The 26,731-nt window shown below is 53.2% G+C and overlaps 1 protein-coding gene across 1 annotated transcript; it reads right to left on the minus strand.

The window, feature by feature from the left end:
* Positions 1-1,524: 1,524 nt before the first annotated feature.
* EML2 (EMAP like 2) lies at positions 1,525-25,321 on the minus strand. Its single transcript, XM_054588471.1, is given in 23 exon segments — positions 1,525-1,855; positions 3,846-3,976; positions 4,905-5,000; positions 5,424-5,511; positions 6,024-6,121; positions 6,329-6,417; positions 6,691-6,758; positions 8,735-8,866; positions 10,405-10,530; positions 10,664-10,818; positions 11,972-12,071; positions 12,874-13,008; positions 14,095-14,190; positions 15,153-15,263; positions 15,367-15,436; positions 15,940-16,089; positions 19,772-19,901; positions 20,107-20,135; positions 21,989-22,093; positions 22,284-22,407; positions 22,501-22,722; positions 25,151-25,273; positions 25,276-25,321. Coding segments are annotated over 23 exon segments (2,550 nt in total). The 3' UTR covers positions 1,525-1,729.
* Positions 25,322-26,731: the final 1,410 nt, after the last annotated feature.

Genomic DNA, 26,731 nt, shown 5'->3' on the forward strand with positions numbered 1-26,731 from the left:
GTATTTCCATTAGAGCAGAGGTTTTCAAAATGTGGTCCCTGGTGGGGAGTTGGGGGAGCTGCATTGTCATTATAACAAGGCCTGAGGGTGATTCTAACACCCTCAAGATTGAGAACTACCCAACCAGAGAATAGGGAAAAAAATCTGTGCCTCAAACACATATAAATAAATAAATAAAGCCCTGATTGGTGTGGCTCAGTGGGTTGGGTGTCGCCCTGCTAACTGAAAGGTCACCAGTCCGATTCCAGGTCAGGGCACATGCCTGGGTTGCTGGCCAGGTCCCCAGTTGGGAGTGTGTAAGAGGCAATCAATCCATGTTTCTCTTCCTTTCTCCCTCCCTTCCTTTCTCTCAAAAAAATAAATCTTTTTTTTTAAAGATGTAATTAGATGGCATCACTATAAATTATCTAGGCTACCAAAGATGAGGAAATCCCTCATCTTTTAACTCAATCGATATATATATATGGTGTGGTAAGTCAGGGTAGTGGTTTCTGTGTGTGGGGAAGGGGGACAATGAATGGGATGGGTCACAAGGGGGCTTGTCCGGGACTGGGGGTGTCTCTTCATCTGGGAGCTGGCTGCATGGAAGGGTTGTTTGTGAAATCAGCAGACTATCCATTTATAATGAGTGAATTTCTCTGCTGTGTTAAACACAAATAAAAAGTGAAAGACGTTTACTTAAGATTACAGATACTGAGTTGAGAAATTCCTGATGACTGCATTTGAACTGGTCCAACTGGGTCCCTCCTAGACTACTCAGGCAACTTTTTATTGTTTACGCTGGGTGGAGTTGGTTTTGTCTCTTGCAACCCAGAGTCCTTAGATCCTAACCCATAGCCATCTCCTGTGTAATAAGGCCCACTTCTCTGAAAACAATTCTTGCTCTATTTCAAACTTGTGGGATAGGTGGGGGCTTCCATGTTTTCATACAACCCCACATCCCTGGTCACAATCATTCGTCAGGAGTGGTACTTCACTCAAGTGGAGCCAATCACAGTAGACCAACCAGCAGGTCAAGTTGATTTATCTGTGGATGGGCCAATCACAACCTTTCCCTGAGATTTTTGGCCTTGGGGCCCAAAGCTTATTGATGTGAGCTTTGCAGCTTCTGGGTACACTGAGTGGAGAATGCGGGTCCCGGAGAAAAATGCTGACTCCTAGGTAAGAAAGTATGGTTGGAGTGTCCCATTGGCCCTCAAATCCTTGGCTTAATGGCCCTGAAGCCCAGAGGCACTTACTTGTTTGACTTGACGGCCAAACGAGTTCTCTTTTGGCCTAAATTAGACCAAGCTCGGTTTCTGTCATTGCAGCCAATAAGGACCTAAGTAATAATTGTCCCTCATCAAACACCGTAATCCATGCACACCCCCCACCATACACACGCGACTGTAGACACACTCTGTCTATGACACACCACATATGCAGACCCTGACACTCCACCTTAGTGCACATCTTTATTTGTGGATGATATAAAAGAATAAACTTAAAAAAACACCCCAAACCAAACATCCCAATGGCTCCCCCAAAACAATGTGATCCCCTCTCCCCACCCCGATAAATAGAGACTTCTGTCAGTCCACCCTTCCACCCCCATAACCCTCTCTGCTATAGACATACTCTGGGTATATATTACTCTACTCGGCAATAGACATCTCCCGAAAATAGAATTCCAACGCTGCCACCTGACTCTACCTTGGCCCCATGTTTCTGGGACCCCCCCCAACCTACTTTAGACCACCCGCCACTGCAGTATGCTGGTGTCCTTGCCCCCCGTACTCAGGGCCATGCTGTCATCCCACAAGAAGGCCACATTTGTCACGTGGCTACTGTGTCCGCCGTATTTGTGGCTGAGGGCCTGTGATGGGAAGAAAAAGGAAGTGAAAGGTCAGAGGGGACAATGACACTCCAAGTCTCCCCAAGCTGACTTGCTTCTTTATCAGTTCATAAACCCCTCCTTTAAGAGCTGGGGCAATGGATCTGATTTCTTCAACAAGCCAATGGCATAAAAGAAAAAAAAAAATGAGTGTGCACGTCAGGGAGGCTGTTCTGTATGACAAAATATGAGACATAAACAAATGCAACGTCTGGATCTTGACTCAAACAAACCAAGTGTAGAAAGCTATTTTGGAGGACAATCAGGGAAATTTGAATACACACTGGATATTGGATCATATTAAAAAAATTAGCCCTGGCTGGTGTGGCTCAGTGGATTGAGCGCTGGCTGGCCTGCGAACCAAAGGGTCACTGGTTCAATTCCCAGTCAGGGAACATGCCTGGGTTGCAAGGCAGGTCCCCAGCGGGGGTGCGCAAGAGGTATCACACATTGATGTTTCTCTCCTCTTTTCTACGTCCCTTCCCCTCTATCTAAGAATAAATAAATAAAATTTTTTTTTAAATTAATGTTAACTTGAGGATATGTAAGCATTATCTTTTTGTTGTTTTAAGATTTTATTTCTTTATTTTTAGAGAGGGGGAAGGTAGGGAGAAAGAGAAGGAGAGAAACATCAATGTGCAAGAGATACATCAATAGGTTGCCTCTCGCATGCCCCCAACTGGGGACCTGGCCTGCAACCCAGGCATGTGCCCTGCCTGGGAATTGAACCGGCGACCTCCTGGTTCACAAGCCAGCACCCAATCCACTGAGCCACACCAGCCAGGGATATAAACATTATCTTTATTGTTGAAACATAAATGTTAATTTGGGGAGCTGAAAGGTCATATGTGGGTTTGGTTTTTTTTAGTACAGAGGGAAAAAACAGAAGAGAAAGAAGAAAGAAGTATGCCAAATCTGGTTATAGTTGAACATGAGTAATAATAAGTACAAGAGGGATCACAGTACTCTTTGATATGCTTTTATATATGCAAATTTCATAATAAAATGTTAAAACAATTTTCACCTCTGTTAGAATCAGAGATTGGTAAAATTAACGTCCGGTTTTATGGCAGACATAGGTCATCTGCTGGTGGTCTGTGGACGAGTTGAATATACTCTCAGTGTTTTTAGAGAGATAGTTGCTGACATTTGTGAATTGAAAGAATTCACATTAAAATTTGATTTCCAGCCTCTCTCAAAAACTTGCAAGTCTAGCCCTGGTGGGTGCAGCTCAGTGGAGTGAGTGCCAGACTGCAGGTGCAATTTCCAGTCAGGGCACTTGCCTGGGTTGCGGACCAGGTTCCCGGTTGGGGGTGTGCAAGAGACAACCGATCAATGTTTCTCTCACACATTGATATTTCTCTCCCTCCCCGTCTCTCTAAAAATAAATAAAACCTTAAAAAAAACCAAAACCCTAAAACCCTCAAGTCTGGCTGCACTGGACCAGCTTCCCACTGGAAGTGGGGTGTCATGGGCCCTCACCTCTCCCTGAACCTCATTCAATGATTCTCACTGCCTGTCTGACCCTGTGGCCTTGGAGTTCCTGCCTCTTGTCCTAGAGCTGGAGGGGAATCACAGATGCTGCAGATCCAAAAACTTTAGACCTGTAGCCACTTGGAACCATCATGCCACTTAGAATGTCAGTTCAGTGGGGTCAGCGTCCCCATCTGACGTGCTCACTGCCGTGTCCTCTGTTCACAGGCACGTAACAGGCGCTCAGTACATATTGAGTTGATAAGGATAATAGAATCAAAGACCCCAGATTTGCAGATGCTCAGAGGTTGAGCACTTCAGACTCTGAAATTCATCAACCTTCAGGTTAAGAAAGGCCCTTGGATCAAGCCCACTACCCTCCTTGTACAGATGGGGAAACGGAGGCCCGGAGAGGGTTAGAAGTGGATCAGCGCTGCCTCAATCTTGCCCCCATTGCTGCTTGTTACCTCCCCCCTGCCAGCCCCCCAGAGGGACTTACTCGAGGCTGACAACAGGGGTAGCTAAACAGATGGACTTTGCCAAAGTCATCCGCAGAAGCCAGCAACTTCCCATCGTGGGAGCGGGCCACGGCGTTGATGTCAGTGCCATCGGCTCCCTCGGACCAGATCCCTGCGGACAAGATGGGAGGTGGTGGCGGTAAGATGGCAGGGCCCCCCAAAGAGGAGCAGACCCTGGCCCCAGCCTCCCGCCTTCCTCTCACCCAGCCTGACTCTAGCCAGGGATGGGAGTCAGCATCTTTGCGTATCTGACCGTGTGCCCCACTGCTCAAAACCCTGTGTGGCTCCCTGGTGGCCTCAGGAGAAAGCCCAGACTCTTTTCGGATACCCCAAGCCCTGCCTGGCCTGGTCCCCTCACTGCTCTGGCCTCGTGCTCACCACTGCTCACCCGGGATTCTGCAATGATTTAGCCTTCTTGCATTTCTCCGAATTCCAGGCTCCTGTCGCCTCTGGGCTTCTGTACATGCTATTATTCCCTTTGCTTAGAGGCTTCTTCACCGCCCTGGAATGTACCTACCCCTCCAGCCTGGATGTCCCCTCCTCCAGGAGCCACAACCTGAATACCTTGCAGGCTGAGGCCAGATACCACCTCAGGGCTTTCTTGTCCCTGCTCGATCTACTTTGGGTTGTCTAGGGACAGGCCTGTCTCCCCCACCAGACTGCAGGCGCCATGACGGCAAGGCCAGGGCCACTGTGGTCAAGCAGGGTCCCAGCACTGACCAGGCTGGGCTGGGCACAGAGGCGCTCAGGAAGTAGGTGTTACCTGCATCAATGCCTGAATAAAGGAGTGGCTGGGGCACGGGCAGCATAATTCTCTCTGGACCAGATGCCACCACCTATCTGGTCTCATTTCACTACAGATCCAAGGACCTCAGAGGTCACCTCACCCTCCCTTTCCTCCTACGCAAACACTGCCCACAAGTGTAAAAGGGTAAGTTTCCCTTTCTGGAGGTAACCGATCGAAAGAAACGGTGAAAACCACCGGACAGGGATGTTTCTTGGAACTTCAGTGTTGGTAACTTCCGCATTCCAGAACTTACCAAACACCCCAAACCCGAGGACGCAAGTCGCCGTGGCCCATTCCATGTTCCTCACAGCATCTGCGCTGGTGATCTGCTTACAGGTGGCTGGGTCCCCTGGGGCAGAAAATGGGGGAGAGATTCAAAGGTGAAAGGACATTCACAGAGGACAGGCACTGAGGTCCAAGACAGGTGACATGGGTCCCAGGGCTTATTCCATCTCTCCAGACTGGCCAAGGGGGCTGGATTCTGGGTCCTGACACCCCAAGACCTGAGCAGGGCCTTCTGCTTAGAAGCCTGTACCCCACCCATTAGACCAGAAAGGGAAGGACTTGGTGAAAAGTGGGCTCTACGCGAGCGGAAATCAGAAGCCAGGAGACGAACCAATCAGAACAGCCCCTAAATACAACAGCCAGAGGAGAGAAGCTTGAAGAAGCCCAGGTCTCCCTCCCCTCCCAGAGGTCAGGGAAGGCTATGCAAACCACACAGCGCAAATAAGGAGGCTGAAGGAAGAATGCCTTTGGGTCTGGGAGAACTCACAGTACAGAATCTCATAGTCCCCGGAGTTGGTGACAAAGCAGCTGCTGTCCTTGGCCCAATCCAGGTGGGTGATAAAACTGGAATGGCCCTACAGGAAGGGAAGAGGTGGAGTTAGAGCTAGAGGGGGTGGGATTAGAAAAGGAAGAATGGCAGGCAAAATACAGAGGTACAGTGAAAACACAAAGGGGCTGAAGAAAGGATACACAGGGCTTGGGAGTGTGGGGGCAGGGCCAGACTACCACGGGTGGGGCCAGACAGAAAGGGCTTAAAACACAAAGGGAGTTTAGAACGTGTGGGCGGAGCTAGACACAGAGGGATGGGCTTTGAATGCAAGGGGCTGCTGGGCTACACAGAGGGTGCTTAGAACGTGAGGGGCGGGGCTACAAGGGGCGGGCTTCGAATGCAGGGGCAGGGCTACACAAAGGGGCGGGCTTAGGACACAGGGTGGGGTAAATGTGTGGGCGGGGCTAAGACTCCTTGAGGTGATCAGGGCAGAGCCAGTTGAATGTTGAAGCTGTGCTCCCTTGAGGTAGAAAATTGGTTAATTCTGCACCCCCCAGACGGGGGTGGCGGCACGGGCTGGGGCCACTGCCCACTCACCGAGCACTTGCCCAGGCGGCTGACCTTGCGGCCGCCCTGGTCCACCGTGTACACGTACACCAAGTTGTCGTGGGAGCCCACGGCCAGGTACGCCCCGTCTGGGGGAGGGGGAGGGGGCTATGAGGAGGCACCCAGGCTCCGGCCCCTCCTCTCAGATTCAGCCCCCCACTGTCCCAGACTCCTCAGCAGTCCCAAGGTCCATCCCCACTACAGTCCTAGACCCGCAGCCAGGCCCAGCCACACAGGCTCCACTCCTTCCCCCTGAGAGTAACTCTGAGCCTCAGCTCCCAGGTCCTTCCCCTTACCTGGGGAGAAGCTGACCACTGAGATCTGTTCATTGCCATCTGTATGGATAGCCACCAGGTCATGGGTCTCCGTGTCCAGCAGCAGCCATCTTTAAGGAGAAGGCATGGGAGCAGGGGAGGAAGGGTGAGCTGATCTGATGGGAGGGAGCAATCTGGGGCCTGAGGGAGAGGCTCCAGAAGAGACCTGGGAGAGAGGCTGACTCCGGAGGAATGTTGGGAGAGCAAGTGTTCGTCAACAGTTGGTACCTAATTAACAACCTCTGTGGGGTCTGGGGCAGTAGGGAATAAGAGGGGAGTCAAGGGGCAGGTCAGGGGAGTGGAGAGCAGAGAAGCCCTCCCCACCATGCCCAGTTCAGCTTTACCTGCCAGTCACTGTGCCCACAGCCAGGACAGAACCACTGGGGTGGAAGCCAGCAGAGCGGGCAGGGTCCTGGGGAGGGAGAGAAGAGGCAACGCGCTCAGAGCTGGGGCCCCCCCATCCATCTGGCCATTCCCCTGCCTCAGAGCCAACTCTTGGGCCAGGACGGAGGATCCCACTTCCCTCTGCTGTCCCCCTGGGACCCTCTGTCTCAGAGACGCTAGAAACCATTTCCCTTTCACAGCCGGCTCCAACAGCAAACACCCCTCCTGCCACTGCGGATTCCGGGTCCTCCTTTACACCTGTTCTAAATTCCCACAGCTTGATCCATCCCAGATGATTTACTTAGGTAATACTTTAGAATGAGACCACTAGGACAAAAGGTATCTACATTTTTAAGAGTTTTGATGTATGATACCAGCTTACTTTCCATAAAAGTATACTGGCTTATAATATTACCAGGTGTGTCTGAATGACTGTTTCTCTACATCTTTATCTAACACCCAGCACTTTATCATTTTTAAAGTTTTGGGGGCATTGGATTGGTTCAGAGGCAACAGAGCACCCTGCAATCCAACCTAGATTCAGAGTGACTCTGATCCCTCTTAGTTATACAACATCAAATACATTTCCCTGTCATAGCCTTGGCTGTCTCATCTGGTAAATAGAGAGCAATACACACTTTCCAGGATCATTGTAAGCAAGGTATAAAGTCCTCAGTCTGGTTAGCTGGGAAGTAAGATGGCCCAAGGGATGCACTCAATAATCTATAATTATAATTACACTGTGATGATGGGTGAGTGATTTTACCTTTCTGAGCCCATTTATGAGTAGGAATTTGTCATCTTTGTGGAGCTCAAGGGACTGAATTTAAAAAGATGATGTGTGTAAACTGCTAAGCCAGTTTCTCCAGGTATGGCCATCGGACCACCCACACTGGAATAACTGGAAGCGGCTCGTTACAGACTGCAGATTTCTGGTCCCCAGTTCAGTCCCCCTGAATCAAAACTCTGTGGCTGGGTTCAAATTCTCTGTTTTTTAACAATTCCCATGGGACTCTGATGCCCTGGCAAGCTGGAGAGCTGCTGTGTTCGGCATAGGGCCTGCCATGGAGTAGCTGCTCAATTAGGCAGCTGGGATGAGGATTATTATACATGCTCTAACAACTTCCAGGGCACACCGACCCTGATTCATAGAAGTCCAAAGGGCATCAAGTGTTCCAGGATCAGAGGTAACCCTGGATTTCTGGAGCAAAGCCTTAAAGGGTGATAAGGGGAATATGATGAACTGACCTTCCAGTGTCCCATCCTGCACAGGCAGGAGAGCTTAAAAACTACCCTGCCCAGAATCCCTTGCAGCTATGGTTTGGCTGTGATTTGGGTCCGATAGTAAGTTGCAGTTTTGTGGGTTCCCACAGGCTTCTGCCACTCCACTGACCAGTGGCGTGGTGAAAGCAATGGCATTTGCTATGCTAGTGAGTAGTCACTAGCCTTGAAAGGCAAGAGCGGAGAGCACTGTTTTTGGCCAGTGCAAATGTAGCCACACTTGGCTCCTTGTAGAGCAACAGTCCAATAGAACCTTCTGCAATGATAGAGATTTGCACTTCCCAAAATGGTGGCCACTAGCCACATATTTGGAATGTAGCTAAGTGCAACCAAAAACTGAATTTCTAATATTATTTACACTTTAAAGTTAATTTAAGTTTGATAGTCACATGTGCTGGACAGTGTAGCTCTATAGCCAACACTTGCAGCGACCACAGCTTCCTGGTTCCTGGATGGCCACTAATGCGGTGGCACTTCCCTGAACTCAGTGGTTCCTGACTTCCCACCCTCCTGACTCTTGCAGGGGCAACTGATCTGGGCAGGTCTGGGCATCCTTCCAGTTGAGGACCCTCTCCTCCAGCCCTTCCAGGCAAGATTGTTAGGGTTTGCGTGTGTAAGGGAGTATTAAATCCCTCTGCTTAAACAGACCGGGAGTGGTTTCCGTCTGACACACCGACGCAAGCCCTTCCGTGAGAACGGGGTGTGATGTCCCCACGCCCTTACTTCGATGGTCCTGCTCCAGATGGGCTGGCGGGTCTCCACGCTCCACAGATGCACCAGCTTATCCTGCCCGCATGTCACAAACTGTGCCCGGCTGGGGTGTGTGGCCAGGCCCCACAGCTCTTCCACATGGCCCTGGTGGAAAAGGGAGATGGCAGATCTGAAACCGCATATCAGGACCCTTTCCTCCCAAGCCTGATGCCGGAAAGAAGTGCTGGGCTCGCCCAGCAACACACCTGCCCACAGATAACCCAGGAAGACCATTTTCCCAGTGCGTCTCCGGGAGGCTGTGCGAAGGCAGGCCCCTGCCAGTGTGTGGCTTGAGGAAAATGTACCCCCTCTCTGCTTTCCAGTCTGCACAGTGGGAGACAAGAGAGCATGGTGGGCAGGGCTGGACTTTGGGAGTCAGTAGAAGGCTGTGGGACCCTGTGTGCTCGGCCTGAGTCTGACTTGAGCTCTCTCTTACTGTGGCAGTCACCTGGGCAGGGGACTTCTCCTTGGAGCCTCAGTTTGATCATCTGTAAAATGGGGCTAATCAGAGCATTGGTGTGCTCCCTGAAATCACAGATGGAAAGAGTATGAGGCTAGTGCAAAGTACTTACAAAGTGGAGGTGGCTTTTATTATTATTTACAACATGGGTTATCAATATATTGTTAATATTAGTCCTGAACATTGATAATTAATATAACTAATAAGTGGTATCAGTATAATAATGCAAATAATTAACCTAATTAATGATGTAGTCAATCATATAAAATATCAATGATATTATCAGGGGTCTCCAAGGCCTCTTCTGGGGCCACCTACAGAATCCTCTGGCCCTTGTTTTTCTTTATGTCCCTCCTATAGAAACTAGAGCCAGAGGGGGGATCCAAATGCAGCAGCATGGATTTCAGTTAGCCTGTCAGAGGGAAAACTGCGTGGACACGGTGAAGGAAGAGGGCCACTGAGCAAGGCGCCACCTGGCCACGGCTCTTTGAGTGTTTACTCTGCGCCAGACACCATTCTACATGCTGTTTATGAACTGACTCAGAGAATCATCACAAAACCCCACTAGGTCAGCTCTGTTACCCTCCTTCTCCATGGCGGCACAGAGAGGTTGCTTGCTTGCCTCATTATCACACAGCTAATGAGCAACAGGGCTATGATTAGATCCCAGGCTGTCGCATTCCAGAACTCATACTCCTCACAACCACACTATGCCACCTTACAGGAGGGGGGATTGTTAAGTGGGCGGGGGTCGGGTTTGGGCACTCCAGGAGGGAGGGGTGGTCTTTTGAACTGCAAGAAGGAAAACAGGTAGACTCCAGAGGGCCCTCCCAGGTCCTTGAACTGGGAGACCTGGGAGGCATGCAGCCCAGTGTATGTGGCAGCCTGCCATGGCACTTCCAACAGAAAAGGACACTACCCTGATCAGAAGAGAGACAGCACAGCCGGAGTGGGGTCCTGGGACCCTCTGCTGTGCTAGCACTTCACCTGTTGGTTGCTGGGTCATGGGGAGTTCTGCAGGGGTCCTAGGTCAGGGGTGGGTTTATGGAGCAGGTGCAGGTGAGGGATGGTAAGTGGTGTTTGCCAGGCCCGGGGAAAAGGGGTGGGGCAGGGAGGTGAGGAAAAATTGGAAAGGGAAGAGATGGTGGGGCACGGGGGTGGGCAGGTGCAGCAGAGGGCTCACCTGGACGAGCAGTGAGAAGCCCGTGTGGACAGAGCCCTGCAGGATGGAGTTGCGGGTGGTCCCCACATACAGCGTGTCTCCCCGGCCCTCTGCCACGGTGCGCACAGGGCCGAAGTCCTCCGGAACCTGGGCGGGCAAAAGCAGAGGAGGCGGGCAGATGAGTGTGTAGGACACACACAGGGGCGGGGCTGCGAATGACAGGCTGGAGAAAGGCGGTCTAGCATTAGGAGCTCGAGTGGGGTGCGGGGCGTATGCTCACCTCCACCTCCTGCAGCTTGCTGTAGTCAGAACCCCAGAGGATCACCCGCCGATCGCGGCCGCCGCCGGACACCAGCGTCCCGTCCCGCAGGGCGCAGAGCCCAAACACGCCGCCATCGTGGGCGCCCGGCACCACGTGTGTGATGCGGTTTCCGCCTTCGGGGTGGCCAGGGTCAGGGTTCAGCATGGGGAGGCTCCCCTTGTACTGACCCTCGGAAGCACCTCAAACTCAACACTGCCCAGCCCTTCACCCACCTTTCCTTCTATCCACCCTCCTACCCACCCAATCATCTGTTCAAAAACCCTGTCATCCATCCTTTAAACCATATGAACTGACATCTCTGTAACCACCCACTCACCACCCATTCATCCGTTCACCTGTCCGCTTGCTCTGTCGCCAGCCACTCACCCACCCATCCATCCTTCCTGCCTGCCAGCCATCTATCCATCCACCTCTCATCCATTCATTCACCCTCTGTTTCGTCCAAGTACCCATTCACCAGTCAACCTATCCTTCTAGCCAAACAGCCACCCGTTTCCATCTATCCATTCACCCATCTATCCACTCATCTGTCAATCTAACCATCCATTTAGTCATTCATTAACCCATTTAATCAACAATTATTTAACTAACATTTACTCTGGGCCCAGCCATTGGTGAGGACAATCAACTCATTTATTCATTCAGTCATCAACCCACTTCCTAGAACAATCCATTCTTCCTAGCATATTAATTTACTGGCTGAGATAACCGTTCATTCATTCATTCATTCAGCACTTTATAGCTTCATTGCCTGAGAAAAGACCTATGTATTCATTAACACAGTTATCCATTATGGGGACAACCATTCATTTTTTTTTTAGTTGTCTATTCACCTAATCACCCACTGTTCACGAGAACAGCACATTAATTTACTCCATTCTTCCATTCACTTACTCATTCTTTCATTCATTTACTAGAACAACTCCCTCATTCCCTCATGCCCTTATTCATTCATTCACTGCTCTGGGAAAAACCACCTCTCCATCTATCCATCTGTCCACCCACAACTGGGTTAACCCATTCATTTATAATTCAGACTTGATCCCTAATATGGAATTTACAGGGAACAAGAGTGGGAAACAAGTAAAGATTTCATGGAGGCGAGATATTGGAGCTGAGCCTCAATGGGGGTGTTGGAATAGAATAAGTGAGGATATAGCCTGTTTTATCATACATTCCACACAAGCAGAGCCGGAGGAAGGGAAACACAGCCAAAGGGGGTTACGCAGGACTGGGCTGGGGACCAAAAAGGTGGGGTGCACTGACCTTTTCCCCAGACATAGATGTTCCCCCCAGAGTCCCCGGTGACCACATCGCCACCCTCCAAAAAGGTCACACACAGTATGTACTTCGGTTTCTCGTGTTTCTAAGGGTGGGGAAAAGGGGAAGGTGTCAGAAGGTCGCTGAAACCTGGTGGCCTCCCAGAGCTCACCCATCCTCCAGGAACGCAGTCCGGGGACTCCCTCCGTGCTCTCGCAGGAGGCCCTGCCTGGCGCATCCCCGTCTCCAATGCACCTCCAGGGAGTGCTCACGCTGCCGAGTTTCTGACCACACTGTCTCTTCCCATCCCCGGGCCCACTCCCTGCCCACGCTCTCTTCCCTGACTTCCGTTTCCCTCTCTGTCCTCAGTTTCCCCTGCTCTCCTCCCCTTGAAGTCTCCTCTCCAGCCACATTCCACCCTCTTCTCAGTAGCTCTGTTTCATCTCCAGGGCCTCTCTTTTTGGGGTAAAGCCCCAACTCTCACCAAAGGCTGGGGAGCCCTGTCAGAAGTGCCCCCAGATCTTCTCTCCCAGGCCCTCTGCTTCCCACTCAGTTTCTCTTGGTGCACATTTCTCTCCGCCAGACGGTCTCTGGGTCTCTGACCTCTCTGTGTTTACTCATGATACTGACAACCGCAGCGCCCATTTATTGAGCATGTACTGTCTGTTAGGAGCTGCTAAACTCTTCATCCCACTGAATCCTCACAACTTCAGAGTGAAAGAGGATCACCCCCATGGTACGGATAAGGAAACTGAGGCTCCGGCAGGGAACATCTCAGCGTCTGCGTAATCTCCAGCCCCTAAGACCCCCCGGAGTGCCCTGTTGTCTGCCCGGGTGTCCCTGCCTGCCTCTTTCAGGCCCAGCCTGCCCTCCCCACCACTCCCCTATCCCCTTCCTCCCCTTCTCACCTCAAAGAGGCCCTGGCGCTTGCTCAGGCTGCCCCCTTCCAGGCTCCAGAAGTAGATGTGGGATTTCCCGCAGGTGATGAGCATGGTGGGGTCTGTGGGGTGGAAGGTGGCCACCAGCACAGCCTCGTTGGAGCACTTTGGGGAGTGGGGAGATCTGAATGAGGTCCTCAAAGCCATCAGGGCCACCCCACCCACACCAGGTAGGACTGCCCTAGACAGCTGTGTGGGTTGTGCACCGCACACGTGACTGTCTTTCTCTTTCTTATCCCTGCAAACTGAAGTACAGGGGGCAGGGCCAACTAGCAAAGCATTAATGTGCCTTCCTTAACATAACACCAAGACACTTGCACAGTCCTTTTCTGCACCAAGCACTGTGCTAAGCGCTCGACATTTAACCTCGTAGCACCCTATGAGGTAGGGCTCATTGCTCCCCTATTACAGATAAAGAAGTGAGGCTTAGCCCTGGTTGGCGTGACTCAGTGGAGCGCCGGCCTGTGAACCAAAGGGTCACTGGTTTGATTCCTGGTCAGGGCACTTGCCTGGCTTGTGGGCCAGGTCCCTGGTAGGGGGTGCACGAGAGGCAACCACACATTGATGTTTCTCTCCCTCTCTTTCTCCCTCCTTTCTCCCTCTCTAAAAATAAATAACTAAAATCTTAAAAAAAAAAAAAAAAAAAAAAGGAAGTGAGGCCCAGAGAGGCTGCTTGCCTAAAGCCACCTAGCCAGGTTAGCGTCATATTCAGAGTCAACTCACATGGGTCTGACCCCAGAGCCTTCCCCAAACCATGGGCTCCAATCCAGAACCCGGGTCTCCTTCCCCCAGCCCAGAGCAGGGCGTGTGACCTTGGGCAAGGAGCCCTACCACGCCTCAGGTTCTTCCTCTGAAAAATAGGCCCCTGCTCAGGGATGGGAGTCAAGGTCTGTCTTGGACATCGCAGGACTGCAGAGTGAGCAGCCGCCTCATACCAACTCTCCTATTGGCCCCAGGCCGCCCGCCCCATATCCCAACTTCAAAGCAAAAGCCCCACAAGGAAGATGCAACCATTATCCCCATTTTACAGATGAGGCAACTGAGGCTCAACGAGGGCAGCCCAAAGGCACAGTCAGCCAGTGGCAAAGCCAGGACGTAAACCTGAGACTATCTTATACCAGACTCCTAACCCTGAGATCTGGCCAGTCCCACCGGGCATCCCAAGGAGACGGGATGAGAACAGTCACCCACCTTGCCGTCCACCACCTTGGCCTCCTTGGCCCAGTCCCACACGGAAAGCATGTGATCATTGGATTCGTCCACCGCACAGAGCAGGTTGCCCCCATTCTAGGAGAGGGGGCCAGATGGGTCAGGGTCCATCCCCCGCCCCCTCAAATACTTCGCCTGCTGGGGCATTTGCCAGTCAGGCCTGTTTTTAGATTTTCAAAGGCTCTGGCCCATGTCACGTGAAGCTCATTAAAATACACGCCCCGTCCGGCAGCCACACACACACACACACACACACACACACACACACACACACACACATTTAAAAGGTTTTTGTAATTTTCCTTTTGGAATGACTCGTCCCTGAGAAGTCAATGTAATGCACCCTCAGTTCCAGTTTCTCTGCAGTCCTCGCGCAGTTGGGGGCTCTTACTGAGACGATCTAATCTCCACTTTCCTGTGGAGTGACTTTTATGTCTATGAAATTAACCAATTAATAAAGTTGGTAAAATGCGTTTTCATACCTTTAGTTAAAAATAGATTGATTTTGCTTTTGCAGGGTTTACACACACACACACACACTTTGGCAACAAAATAGCTTTTTTCCTCCCAACCTAGGGCTTCTTAATCATCTGTGGGAAGACTGGTTGTTTTTCATTCCCCGATCCATCGCAGACTAACACTTTGGTAAAGTAATGATAAAAATGTAAAATATGGTTTAAAAAAAACCCAGTATACTTGGACATGTGGAAATGTCAAATAGCTCTACAAATTCCTAAAGGTTTACTCTCAATTCCTTCACTTATCTTGCCCAGTCCTGCCAACACCCATGTAGGTACGACAAGACCTACCACCCAGGACACGGAGCTGAAAATGCCTAAAGGAGAAGGACCTTTTGAGCATTAATACATCTACAAGGGGTCCCTCATTAAGGCTAACAGAGAAGGCCCGTGAAATCACAGAGATGGGAGCCCAGCCTGTAGGGTCTGGGCGTGGCCTACACTTGTGACATCACAATAAAGGCGTGGCCTCCATTCCACAGCAGTGGGTGCGTCTGAAGGCGAGGGTCGTGCAGGACTTACCGATTTGGAAAAGCCCACACAGCATACAGCTCTGTCAAACACCCCCAGGCCCAGGACATGTAAGGTGGAGAGGGAAACTGAGTCCCAGATGCGCACGTGGGGTGGCAGTGGCTGCAGGAAGGGAAAGGCCTGTTACCTGGGGGCCAAGCTGCCTGTACCCCCACCCCCAAAGCTCCACTCCAGTCTCCTGGCCCCGCCCTCCTTCGTCTGTTACCTTCCCTTCCTTGGTGGTGCCAGCCACCTGCCCAGTGGCAATGGTGACCATATCAGGGTGGACCGCCAGGCTGGAGAGAGAGAGGACGGATGGACAGGGCTCAGTGGGAGCGAGGGGACCCGGGACCCGTCCCACAACATATCACAGTCATGCCACCTGGCTATTCATCCCACAAGTTGGTTGACTGAGTTAATCAATAAACACTTATTTAGTCTTTCGGAAATAAAGGGGTACCCCAGCTCAGAAACAAGACTTAGGCCTGGGGTCTCTAATTCAAGAGCCCACAGGACTCAGGCCTGTACCCCAAATGGCCAGGAGAGGGCATCGGCTTAAGGGGCTGCCACCACACAGGCCCAACACACTGTGGGATTGTCCGGGACACCAGCTAGAAGTTTTCAAAAAAAAAGAGAAAAATCCAGGCATTTGAGTGAACTCACCAACATCTGAAACAGAAGCAACACACACTTTTCCCTCTGAATTCAGCCTGCAGGCCAGTGAAGGCCCGGCCCCACCCTGCCGTCCCTAACACTGTCCCGAGCGGGATCTCTCTCCAGGCGCCTGCCCAGGTCTCACCATTTGATGTCGTCATTGTGTCCCAGGTAGTGCCGCTGCCTCTGTTCCTCCACGCTGTACAGCACGGCCACAGAGGCCACGAAGTACACTATCTCCCCTGTGGGCAGCAGGTAAAGGTTGGCGCGGCAGTCTCGGCCGCGGTAGCCATAGCTGGAGGTGCCCAGGGCTGGTTAAGGAGCCTGCGTGGCATTGCACGTGCCGACTCACTGCCAACAAGAGAACTGGAGCTGGGTTTTCTTGCTTCCCAGCTTACCCCTGGGGGCGCCTGAATGATGGTATGCCCCCAAAATTATGTCCACCAAAGTATGAACCGCCAGCACCTCTGAATGTGACCTTAACTGGAAAAGGAGAGTCTTTGCAGATTAACAATTGAGGATCTGAAAGTGAGATCGTCTGGATTATCTGGGTGAGCCCTAAATCCAAGGGTCTTTGTAACAGACAAAGAGAAGACACAGATCCAGGGGTGGAAAAGGCCCTGTGAAGAAAGAGATTGGAGCTCTGGTGGCTCACTTGATTGGAACACTGACCCTTACTCATACCAAAAGGTTGCGGGTTTAATTTCTGGTCAGGGCACATGCCTAGGTGGCGGGTTCGATCCCTGGTCAGGGCACATGCAGGAGGCAACCGACCGACATTTCTTTCTCTCTCTAAAATTAATGAAAATATATCCTTGAGTGAAGATTTAAAAAAAAAGTGGGGGAGAGATTGGCGTGTTTTAGCACCAACCAAAAGAACTCTGAGTTGTCACAGCCACCAAAAGCTAGGAGACGGATTGGAACAAATTCTCCCAGAGCCTCAGGAAAAAACCTTGAATTGGGATTTGCCTCCAGAACTGTGTGAGATTTTCCAGCTGATTTAAGTCACCCAGTCTGTGGTCATTTATTAGAGCAGCCCCTGGAAACTAATATAACCTCCGGCCCACTCCTCTCCCCCAGTGGGATGCTGTTAAAGGCATTAACGCTAAGTCAGCTTCCATGCATCCTCTTCTCAGAAGCTTCCCAACGGTCCCATCACATTCAGAGTCAAAGCCAAAGTCCTTACAAAAGCCCAGGCGCGAGGGCCAGGCCGGTGGATCTGGGCCCTGACTCCTCGTTCCCCTCACACCGACTCAGCACTAGTGGATCGAGCCTCCTCCCCGTTCTCACCCCAGAGGCTTTGCACTTGCTGTCCTGCCGCTGGAGTACTCCTCCTGTCCTCCCTGTCCTCCTGTCCTCCCTGTCCTCCTGTCCTCCCCGTCCTCCTGTCCTCCCTGTCCTCCTGTCCTCCCCGTCCTCCTGCCAGGCTCCCTCCTTTCCTTCCTGCAGCTTTCTGCTCAACTGTCCGCAGCTGGTTCCTGCCTGTGCTCTTTGAAACTGCACACTCATGCCTTCTCACTGCCGCCACGGCCTTCCCCCTTCCCCTGCCTGCAGTACACGCATCAGCACCCACAGGCCGTCTAACTCATTTCTCTCCTCTACTAGTGTCTACTCCAAGCTGCATCCCCCGCGCCCAGATCAGGGCTGATACACAGCTGCCATTCAGGGGTGGGCAAAAGTAGGTTAATAATAATACAAGAATAAACTGCGTTTTGCATACTCACAACTGCAAACCTACTTTTGCCCACCCCTGTATGAATTCAGGATCTGCTGAAGGAATGACTGGCCCTCCCCTATCCAGAACCCTCTGTGGCTCCCCAGTACTCCTAAGACAAAGCTTCTCCTCCTGGCCTGGTAGGCCCTTCTGGCTCTAGCAGGGTTCCTGCTCTCCCTTGCTCTCTGTGTTTGGAGTCCCTCAAGATGCCAAGATCGTTTCCGCCACCCCAGGCCTCGGCACTAACTTTTCCTTTGGCTAGTACGTCTACCTGCCACCCTTCTTGCTGTCACCTACCCGCCCCACCCCCGCCCTTGGGCTCATTGCCTGCACTGAACTTAATCCACTTAGTTTTAATCCACCTGGTTTATTTGTTACCTATCCCTACTCCCCAATGAGTCTGGGTTGCACGGTGAGGAACTCAGGGCTGTTTTGTTCACTTCCATAACTCCTCCTCCGAGAAGCCCTCCCTGACCCCCAGGCTGGGGCAGCAGCCCGTTGTGGGTTCCCCCAGGCCAGCCTTGCCCATTCTGAGTTTTCACTGTCAAGGAGTCTGTCCCCACACTGGACTGTGAGACCAGCAGGGCAAGCAGACACTGTCATAGTGATCACTGGGTCCCCAGTCCTTGGCCCCAGAAAATGTTCGGAAAAGACTTACTAAATGAGTGTCAACACGTGTATCCCAGCCCCACAGAAAGTGCCCCACCTGCAGTCACTTTTGAGGGGAAATGAGACCCACACACACTTTTGCCCTCTCAGCTGCCTCTCATCTGATGCTATCAAGCCCATCCTGGCACGACAGCTTGGTGTTCCTTGATTCCTATATTTCCCGCTGCCTCGGGGATACTCTGGGCTCCAACAGCCCTGCCTCCTCCAGAGCAGAAACCAAGGCCAAGAGAAGAAAGCAGGGCCTGGTTCCCAAGGGTGCTGATCCCAAGACCCAGTGGGTTTTTAGGAAAAACCTTGGGGTCCAGAGTCAGCGTTCTTGACTCAGATCCGCTCTGACTCCCTAGGACTGGGCTCGGTCCCCTCTCTCAGCCTCAGTTTCCTCATCTGGGAAGCGGCGGCAATAATTCCCGACACGCAGGCCTCAGAGAGCTCTCAGAGGCCACTGGTTATAAAAATACATTCTCAATTCTACAGAAGAGGATCATGTTATTTAACATATTTATACATCAAAGAACTTAGAACAGTGTGTGGCATATAGTAAGTGCTCAATAATGATGTTATTTTTTTAAGGGTTTTTTTAAAAGACTTTATTTATTTATTTTCCCCTCAGAGAGGGGAAGGGATAGAGAAGAGAGGGAGAGAAACATCAATGTGTGGTTGCCTCTTGCATGTCTCCTACTGGGGACCTGGCCTGCAACCCAGGCATGTGTCCAGACTGGAAATCGAACCGGCGACCCTTTGGTTTGCGGGCCAGTGCTCAATCCACTAAGCCACACCAGCCAGGGCTGATTAGTTATTATTTTATCAATCCCTGTTTATGGGGTACGTATTGTGAGCTCAGCACCTCTACCCATTATTTCACAGCCCTATGAATCTGAGGTCATGAAACCCTTTTTTCAGAGGAAGCAACTGAAGTACAGAGAAGCAAGATGACTTGTCCAGGGTCACACAGCCAGCCAGAGATTAGCCTGGGGTTTCAACCCATTTCTGCCAGGCTCCAAAGAGAGGGTTCTTAACCATTACCAACTTACTCTGTTTCTCAAACACACCAAGCTCGCTCTGGCCACGGAGCCCTTGTACCTGCTGAGGCCTCTGTCTGGAACATTCCAGTTCTTCCTATGCTACCTCCTAATTGTTCCATTCACAGCCCAACTGCCCCCTCCTCAGAGAAACCCAGTTATTCCCCTCACATGAGCTTAGGTCACTGTATTCCCAGCATTTATTACTAACTGAAATGATCTTGTTTATTTAATCAGTGGCTTCCGTGTTATCATGTGTCCCCACCAGCTTTAAAAGGTGAACTCTGTGAACCAGCTTGCAAATAGAAGAGAATCTGACATATGGAAAGCACCCAGCAAATATTTGCTGCTTTAATGAATCATAAAAGGTCACTTCAGTTGACCTGCCTTCCTGAGCTCCCCTCCTGACTCCAGGGTCATCCTGACCCCTCATGCCACAGAGGCCTGGGAAGTCCCATCTCCAGTACAAAGACGCTTCCATGGGCAAAAGTGCCACACCAGAAGGACTTTTGCCACCTCCTAACTGGGAGGTGGGTTGTGGGGGCCGGGAGGTAGGGATTAAAGCAAAAGGATACACCCAGTCCAGCTTGAGTCTGCAGGACGGCAGCTCGGAGCGCGTGTCCAGGCTGTAGGTGGGCGCCAGCTCATCCGGGATCAGCATGGGCACGGGGCGGCCCCTCAGGAACATTTTTACGGAGCCATCCTCTGCTATGACAACCCCAGAGGTCAGACGCTGACACCAGCCCCCATCCCTATTTCCTCTCCCATCCAGGCTTTACTCTAAAAAAAAATAGGTGGGGAAACTGAGACCAGAGAGGCAAAAGCCTAGTAGCCAGGTCCACTGACCTCCAGCTCCTGGTCTCTTACCCCAGCAAGCCCCTAACCAAGCCCCTCCCCTTCCCCCACTTACCCATGCTGAAGATAACTTCTTTGGTTTTGCTGTCAGGACAGAACAAGGGGGAAAAAAAGGACCCTAATTAGTGGGCAGGTCTGAAAAGAGGAGACACCACTCCTCCACCCCACCGCTCCCCCGGAGGTCTCTGATGAATAATGGGGGCCGCGTAAGGAGCGCAGCACTGCCTCTCTGCAGGCCGTGTGCTTTGCTCGGTTGATCTTGCAGAGCCTAAGACACAGGCCCAGAGAGGCAGTGATCGCCAAAAATCACACAGCACGAAGTGGCGGGGACGCGATCCTGGAAGAGGGGAGTCACCAGGGACCCCCCTCCCTCCTAAGCAGCACAGCTTTCCCAGCGCTTCCCGCCCCCACTCCCGCAGCGCCCCAAAGTTCAAGCAGTAAGGAAACCAGTGAAGGTTTAAGGGAAGGGGCGTGTCTCCATGTTTCCTCCATCGGCGAAAAGGGATGATGCTCGCGGGCCTGGGTCCCTGGCGAGAGGGTAGACCTGGGATCCAGGCCTCGGGAGCGCGGATAGGAGGGGGTCTGCGAGGGTCTCACCCAGCTCCAAAGCTACTCATGGCGGCGGCTGGCGGAGCTTCGGGACCGGGGGTGGAGCCGGGACCGGCCCCGCCGCTTCCGGCCCTGGGAGGTGCCCGCGCCGCCGCGCCCTGCCCCGCCCTCCGCGGCTGACCCCGGGAACTGGCGGGTCACACTGGGTCTCAGGTCCCGGGCTGTGGGGTTCTGATACCAGGCTCTTTTTTGGAGGTTGGGAAGAGTGTTGCTTGAGAACATGGACTCGGGGGTGTGTCTGCCAGAGTTCAAACCACTGCCCTGCCGCTTCCTAGCACTGCGTACAGCTTGCCCAACCTCTGCCTTGATTTCCTTGTTTTTAAAATAGGGATAATAAGAGTACCTACTTTCCAGGGTGGTCGCGAGGATTAAATTGGTTAATTCACGTAAAGCCTGGAGTAGTGCCTGTAAGGGCTATGTACGTGTTTGCTATTATTTGAATGGGGTTGAAATGTGTGGATTTTAACCCTGGTCCTGCCTTATTCTGGCTCCCAGGCTCTGACCACAACCACTATCTCCTGACTCCGCCCCGTTATCGGTATGGCTCCGCCTCCGGGAGTTGGCCACGCCCAACGTTTGATCACACCCACTTTACAGATCCTGCCGCTGAGTTGACTGTCTCCTGACCGACGGCTCCCCGGACCCTCCACTCCGCCCACCGTCCGGCCCGGCAGAAGGACTACAACCACTTACACGTGATCCCTCCTTCTCCTAAAATCTGACCACGCCCACCTACAGCGTGCCCATTTCTGCCTGGCAGTGCCCCATCTCCGCTCCGCCCTGCCCGGCTCCTCGGGCCTGACACGCCCCCACAGGGTCGCAGCTCCTGGGACGCCCGCCCCAGGTTCTGCCTCAGCCCGGACTAACATTCTGGCCACGCCCTCAAATCCCAATCACGCCCCTCCCTCACTCCCTGCAGAAACTCCCCTGAGGCTTCTGCCCTTGGCCTCACCTGAGACTCAGTGGAAACTCTGCTTTCCAATAATTAGCTATGCCCACAAACCTGGCTCCTCACTGACCTCTCCTCTGGCTCACCCAAGAGACCCTGACTATCTACGCTTCCTGTGTTCTATTGCTGCCTCTTAAGGTTTTGACCACGCCCCTTAATGTTGGCTCCGCCTTTTCAGGCCTTCCATTTAGACCGCACCACTTCAAGATTCGTCCCTCCAAGCTTCCGGCACCGTCCCCGTATTCTGAACTAGATGACCTCGCTCTAAGTTACCATCTCGTGGCCTGGGGCATGACCCTAAATTCCCCATCGTTGTCGATGCTTATCCGAGGTCCTGGCCCCACGGAGTCTGTGGCATGACTTCACCTCTGACACTTACCCTTCCTTTTTGGCGCTACAATTGCTGCTAGAGGATGTGGTGCGGCTGCGCGGATCTTCGCGGCGCACGGAGGCGAGGCGCTCTGGTGACAAGTAGCGACGAGCACTGGGAAGAGAGACCGTACAGTTAGGAGCGGAGCCTACAAGGGCCAGCAGGCGACTGAAGCGGACGAGAACCTCTCGGCACTTTTCACTGCCGGAGTTCGGGCACATCAGTCGGTCCGTCTCCGTATAAACTGTCTCTGTTTCCCACAAGGTCTTGGAGGAGGCTGGGGATCCCAGCTTCGGTGCCTTACCTGCGCCCGGGGGTCGCCTCCTTCTTGGGGGAAGATGGGGAGGTGGCATAGCCGCCCACGCGCCGCGGGGGCCCCGAGCCATTGAGGGGCGTTCTAGTGGGAAGGCCTTTCAAGAGCTGACACACTAGAGAGATGGGGTTAGAGAACAGAAGCAGGTGAGCGTGACGTCCGAACCCCGGCCCCTCCCGACCTCACCCCTCCAGGCTGGCGCAGATACCCGAGGCGGTGGTGCCGAGGCGCGGGGGCGCGCGGCCCTTGGGGGTGCCCCGCGCGCAGCGCAGCGCGGCGCCCTGCTCCTCGCACGCCCGCAGGCGCCGCAGCGCGTCGGCCAGCGCCGCCTTCAGGACCGCCAGCTCGTCCTCCTGCAGCTGCAGCCGCTGCTCCAGCGCCGACACGCGGTCGTCCACCTCCATGCCGCTCGTGCCCGACAAATTGTCATCTAGGACGCAGGGAAGAGCGGGCTGCGGGGGCCGCCAGGCACTCCAGCGCCCGAGGCGTCCCTCCGGCCTTGCCGGGGGTGAGCGGGCCAGCCACGCCCCTTCCTCTCGCACAGCCTGGGTCTGGGGACGCTCGGAGATGCGCCAAGAAGAGGGCTCCGAGGAGCAAGGAAGTCCCCGCGGCTCTCCTTACCCCCACTCTCCTCCGCTCAGCGCGCTGGAGGTGTGACCTTAGGGAAGTCCCTTCCTCTCTTCTAAGGGCCTACGAATCGAGCGCCTCACAACTCTGGTTTGAAGATTCTATGACTAAGATGCTGAAGTTTATGAGTGAGATCAACATTTTAAAGAGGATATCGACTTCTCCCTAGTGACACCAACATTCTGGAATTGATCCCTGATGACTATCAATACTTCCCGCGGGTACGAAAGTTCCCTCTCCGTTTCTAAGAGTTTTGCAAGCCAAAAGGTCGCACCTGGCCCCTCTTCTTCCCAGGCTCTCCCCACCCGCGGGGTCGACCCCAGCGCCTGCTGCAAGGACAGAGTGTCTGCGGCCCCTGGCGGCAGCCTTGAGCATTGCAGGTAGCGCATCGCAGACCCAGGAGACCCAAGGAAGGGAGATCAGACACACAAACTCTCTTCTTCGGTCGGAGCTTCTCTCCTCTCCTCTCCTTCTTTATTAGCTTCCGTACCCCACGCCCCAGACACGTCTCTCCCTCTTCTTCCAGCCCTTGGGCTCAGCCAAATAACTCCTCCATCGCCCCTCCCGCCCATTTTCCCCGAAATGGGGGCAGGGGGGAGCAGAGGACCGAGGTGGTTCCCCTTTTCCCCTTCCTCCCAGACCGCTCATACCCAGACTCATTGCTGGCAACAAACGAGGAAGCCCTGGCTCCCGGCCGGGTGGATTTAAAGGTGGTAGCATTAACAGGGACAGGGCGTGGAGGTCGCACCTGCCATCCCGCAGCGGTAGGCTGCCCCGCCCGTCCGCTGGGCTCCGCAGTGCAGCCATCGGTCCCACCCCTCCCTCCCGCGCTGCCCAATCCCCGGCCGGGCCTGGCCCGCCCTGCCCCCCACCCAGCACCTCTGGTCCTGTGCCTGGGCCTGCAGAGGAAGGTGGGGGCTGCCCAAGGTCGGAGGGAGATAGCTGTCAGAGCTTGGAACTCAAGAGGAGGGAGTCTCGGGGTCCCCTGGCATCATATATACAAAGGGGGAAAAGTAAGGACGGAGGTTTGAAAGAATGTACAGAGACTCCAAAGATCACAAGCCCATAGGTGAGGGGCAGGAGGGCCCAATCACATCGTTGTGTCGAGCCCCCTCTTACCTAACCATTGATAATATTACCCCCCAAAATGAGATCTGCTCTAGCAGACTTACATGTGGCAGGTGCTGTTCAAGGAAAACGCTTAGTAGCACGTTTTATTTTTATGGTCCCTAACGCTCCCAGCAACTCTAGCCGTTGTACTATTACACCCATTTTAGGAGAAGGGGAAGAAGCAGGGGACTGATGCCCAGAGAATTGAAGTTACTTGAACATGTGCACATGGCCTTTCAGCAGCGGAAAAGGTACTCGACCCAGGCTCAAGCACCCTGTCATTCTGCCTCTTCGAGGGTAGAGAAGGGCAAAATGAGCAAGCATGCTGGTCCTCTGACATCCAGTGGTCCCTGGCACTGGGAGCCTCTAAACTGGAAGAGGGTCCTTCTTAGGGCCTCTAGAGTGAAATAGAAGAGATTTCACCTTGGCCCTTCAGGCTCCACCCAGATAGGCCAGCAGCATTCTGAGGCCTTGGCCTGCACCCCCACCCCCACCCCATGACTCAAGTCCTCTGATCCCTCCAGACCATTCCCCCACTTTTGCCCAGAAACCAGCCCTCACTTCCCATTCCTCCTCCCATCTCCCCTCTCCTCTGCCTCCAGCTTCCCTCATCTGGGCCTAACGTGCCCCGTGGTCCTTCTGGTATCAGACTCATTTGTCTAGGGAGAAGTGAGTCCTAATGGATGGGAGGGGCGGGGCCTAAGGATTTAGCGGGTGGGGGGTTAGTAGAGGCAAAGTCCTCTGGTTCCTATGGGGTCCCACACCCGGTCCATAAGCCAACACCAAATCCCACCCTCCCCCTAATCTGTCTGTCCCTCTGCCACGGAGAAAGGGGAAGGGTCCCAGAGGATTGAGAAGGGATTGGGAGGACAGAGTTCCAGACCTCCAGGCCTTCTCCTCCTCAACACCCCTGGAGAGAAGATGAGGGTGGAAGCCAGTGCGGGCCTGGGATCAGGGTTTTGGGGATCAGGGACCTTGCTCTGGGGTCAGGGTCCTTGCGGGGAGAAATGGAGATCTTCAGCAAGGGGCGAGGATGGGGACTTGGAAGCAGGAGGTTGGGGCAGGAGGAGATCAGTCCAGCCCTGCGCAGGGCCAGGGTCAGAAGTGTGGAGGGGTCTCACCGTTGCAGTATTGAAGCAGCGAGGACGTGTCGTAGAGGCCACAGAAGGCCGGGCCGCGCTCCGCCATCGCCCCGCCACAGCCACCGCCTGCACCCCCGGCCCCAGCCCGGGCCCGGTCCCCCCCCCAGGCCCTGCCTCCCGTTGCCATAGCAACACCTTCCGTTCCAGCATCCCCAGCTCGGCCCGCCTGGCATCAGGCGGCCGGCGCCGGGCCTGGCACCGGGGTCATCTCTCAGAATGCCCGAAAGGGGGGGGTTGGGACACCCCCTGCAAGGTCCCCCCCCCAACCCCAACACAATCCTCGGGCCAGGATTGGTTGGGCTGAGATTCCCCAGTACAGTCTGATCCCGCCCACAACCGTCGCGTATTCTCTCTAGACCCCCACCTTGCCTTTTCAGGACCAATGAGAGCCTGTCGCGCAGGCCCCTCTGCCAATAGGGACACAGAAAGATTGGAAGGGGCAGGGCCTTTTCTGCTTTGCAGCCTTAAGCTTAGCCCCGACTCGGAGAGGAAGAGAGGGAGGAGGAAGACACTCCCAAATCCCCAAAACGTTCTCGTCAGTGTTTTACTGGATTTCCCGGAAGCCCCCTTGCAAGACTAGAACCCGACCCTAGTATCTTAAATCCATCCAGATATCCACTAGCTCCGCCCTGGAACTCTAATTCTAGCCGAGTTCTTAGAGCCCTTGTTTATTAGATCTAGACCCGCCCCCAGGGGTCTTAACTCCACCCCCAGGATCCTGTGGGAGCAAACATTCTATTCCCGCTCGCACAGCCTTTGGCACAGACCCATAAGCAACCCGGGGCTGTACTACTTCGCCCAGAGCCCTTGACCCGTCCTTCTTATAGGTTACCTCGATTCCTGGAGCTTCGGCCCCTTCCGCAAGTCTGTTCCTCCTGAACCTTTCCTTCCACTTTCGTATCAGCCGCCCCTTAGTTCCTCCCCTGCAGCCCGCATCTCCCACAACTTCATTATCCAGTCCGGGTTTTTACACAGATCCAGCTGTGACGCCTGGCCGGCTGGTGGTGTCAGTCGCAGCTAGCTCCGAAGTTGGGGGGAGAGGGGAGGGTAGAACACCTGACAATGAATTTTAAAAATAGTGGACCACATTCTCCAAGTCCCCATTGAGGGTCAGTACCTAGACATGACCCATGTTTTATAGGGAGGAGAAGAGAGCCCAAAGTGGGGATAAATTTGCCTCTGGAAACACAAGCAGGGCCTTGGAACCAGATGGATCCGGGTTTGATTCCCTATTCCACTACTTTCTCCTTGTGACTTTGAGAGTCAGTTTCCAAGTCTGGAAAGTAGGAAGTCCTATCGTGCCTACCTACCTCTTTCATTCATTTAAAAATGATTACTGCGTGCCTACCTTGTGCCAAGCTCTGTCCTAGGTCCTGGAATTTCAATAGTAACCAAGTCTCAGGGATCTTGCCATTTGCAGAGGAGGTAAGCCACCATATGCAAAACAAACAAATAATGTAACAGCTAACATTTATTGAGCATCTACTATGTGCCAAGCAGTCAGTTATCTTCACCATGAGCTTTCTTTTCTTTTAAAAACTTTTTAAAATTTATTGATTT

Source organism: Pteronotus mesoamericanus, unplaced genomic scaffold (genome assembly GCF_021234165.1).
Source record: "Pteronotus mesoamericanus isolate MK-2021 breed Mesoamerican mustached bat unplaced genomic scaffold, CSHL_Meso_final scaffold_137, whole genome shotgun sequence".
NCBI lineage: Eukaryota > Metazoa > Chordata > Mammalia > Chiroptera > Mormoopidae > Pteronotus > Pteronotus mesoamericanus.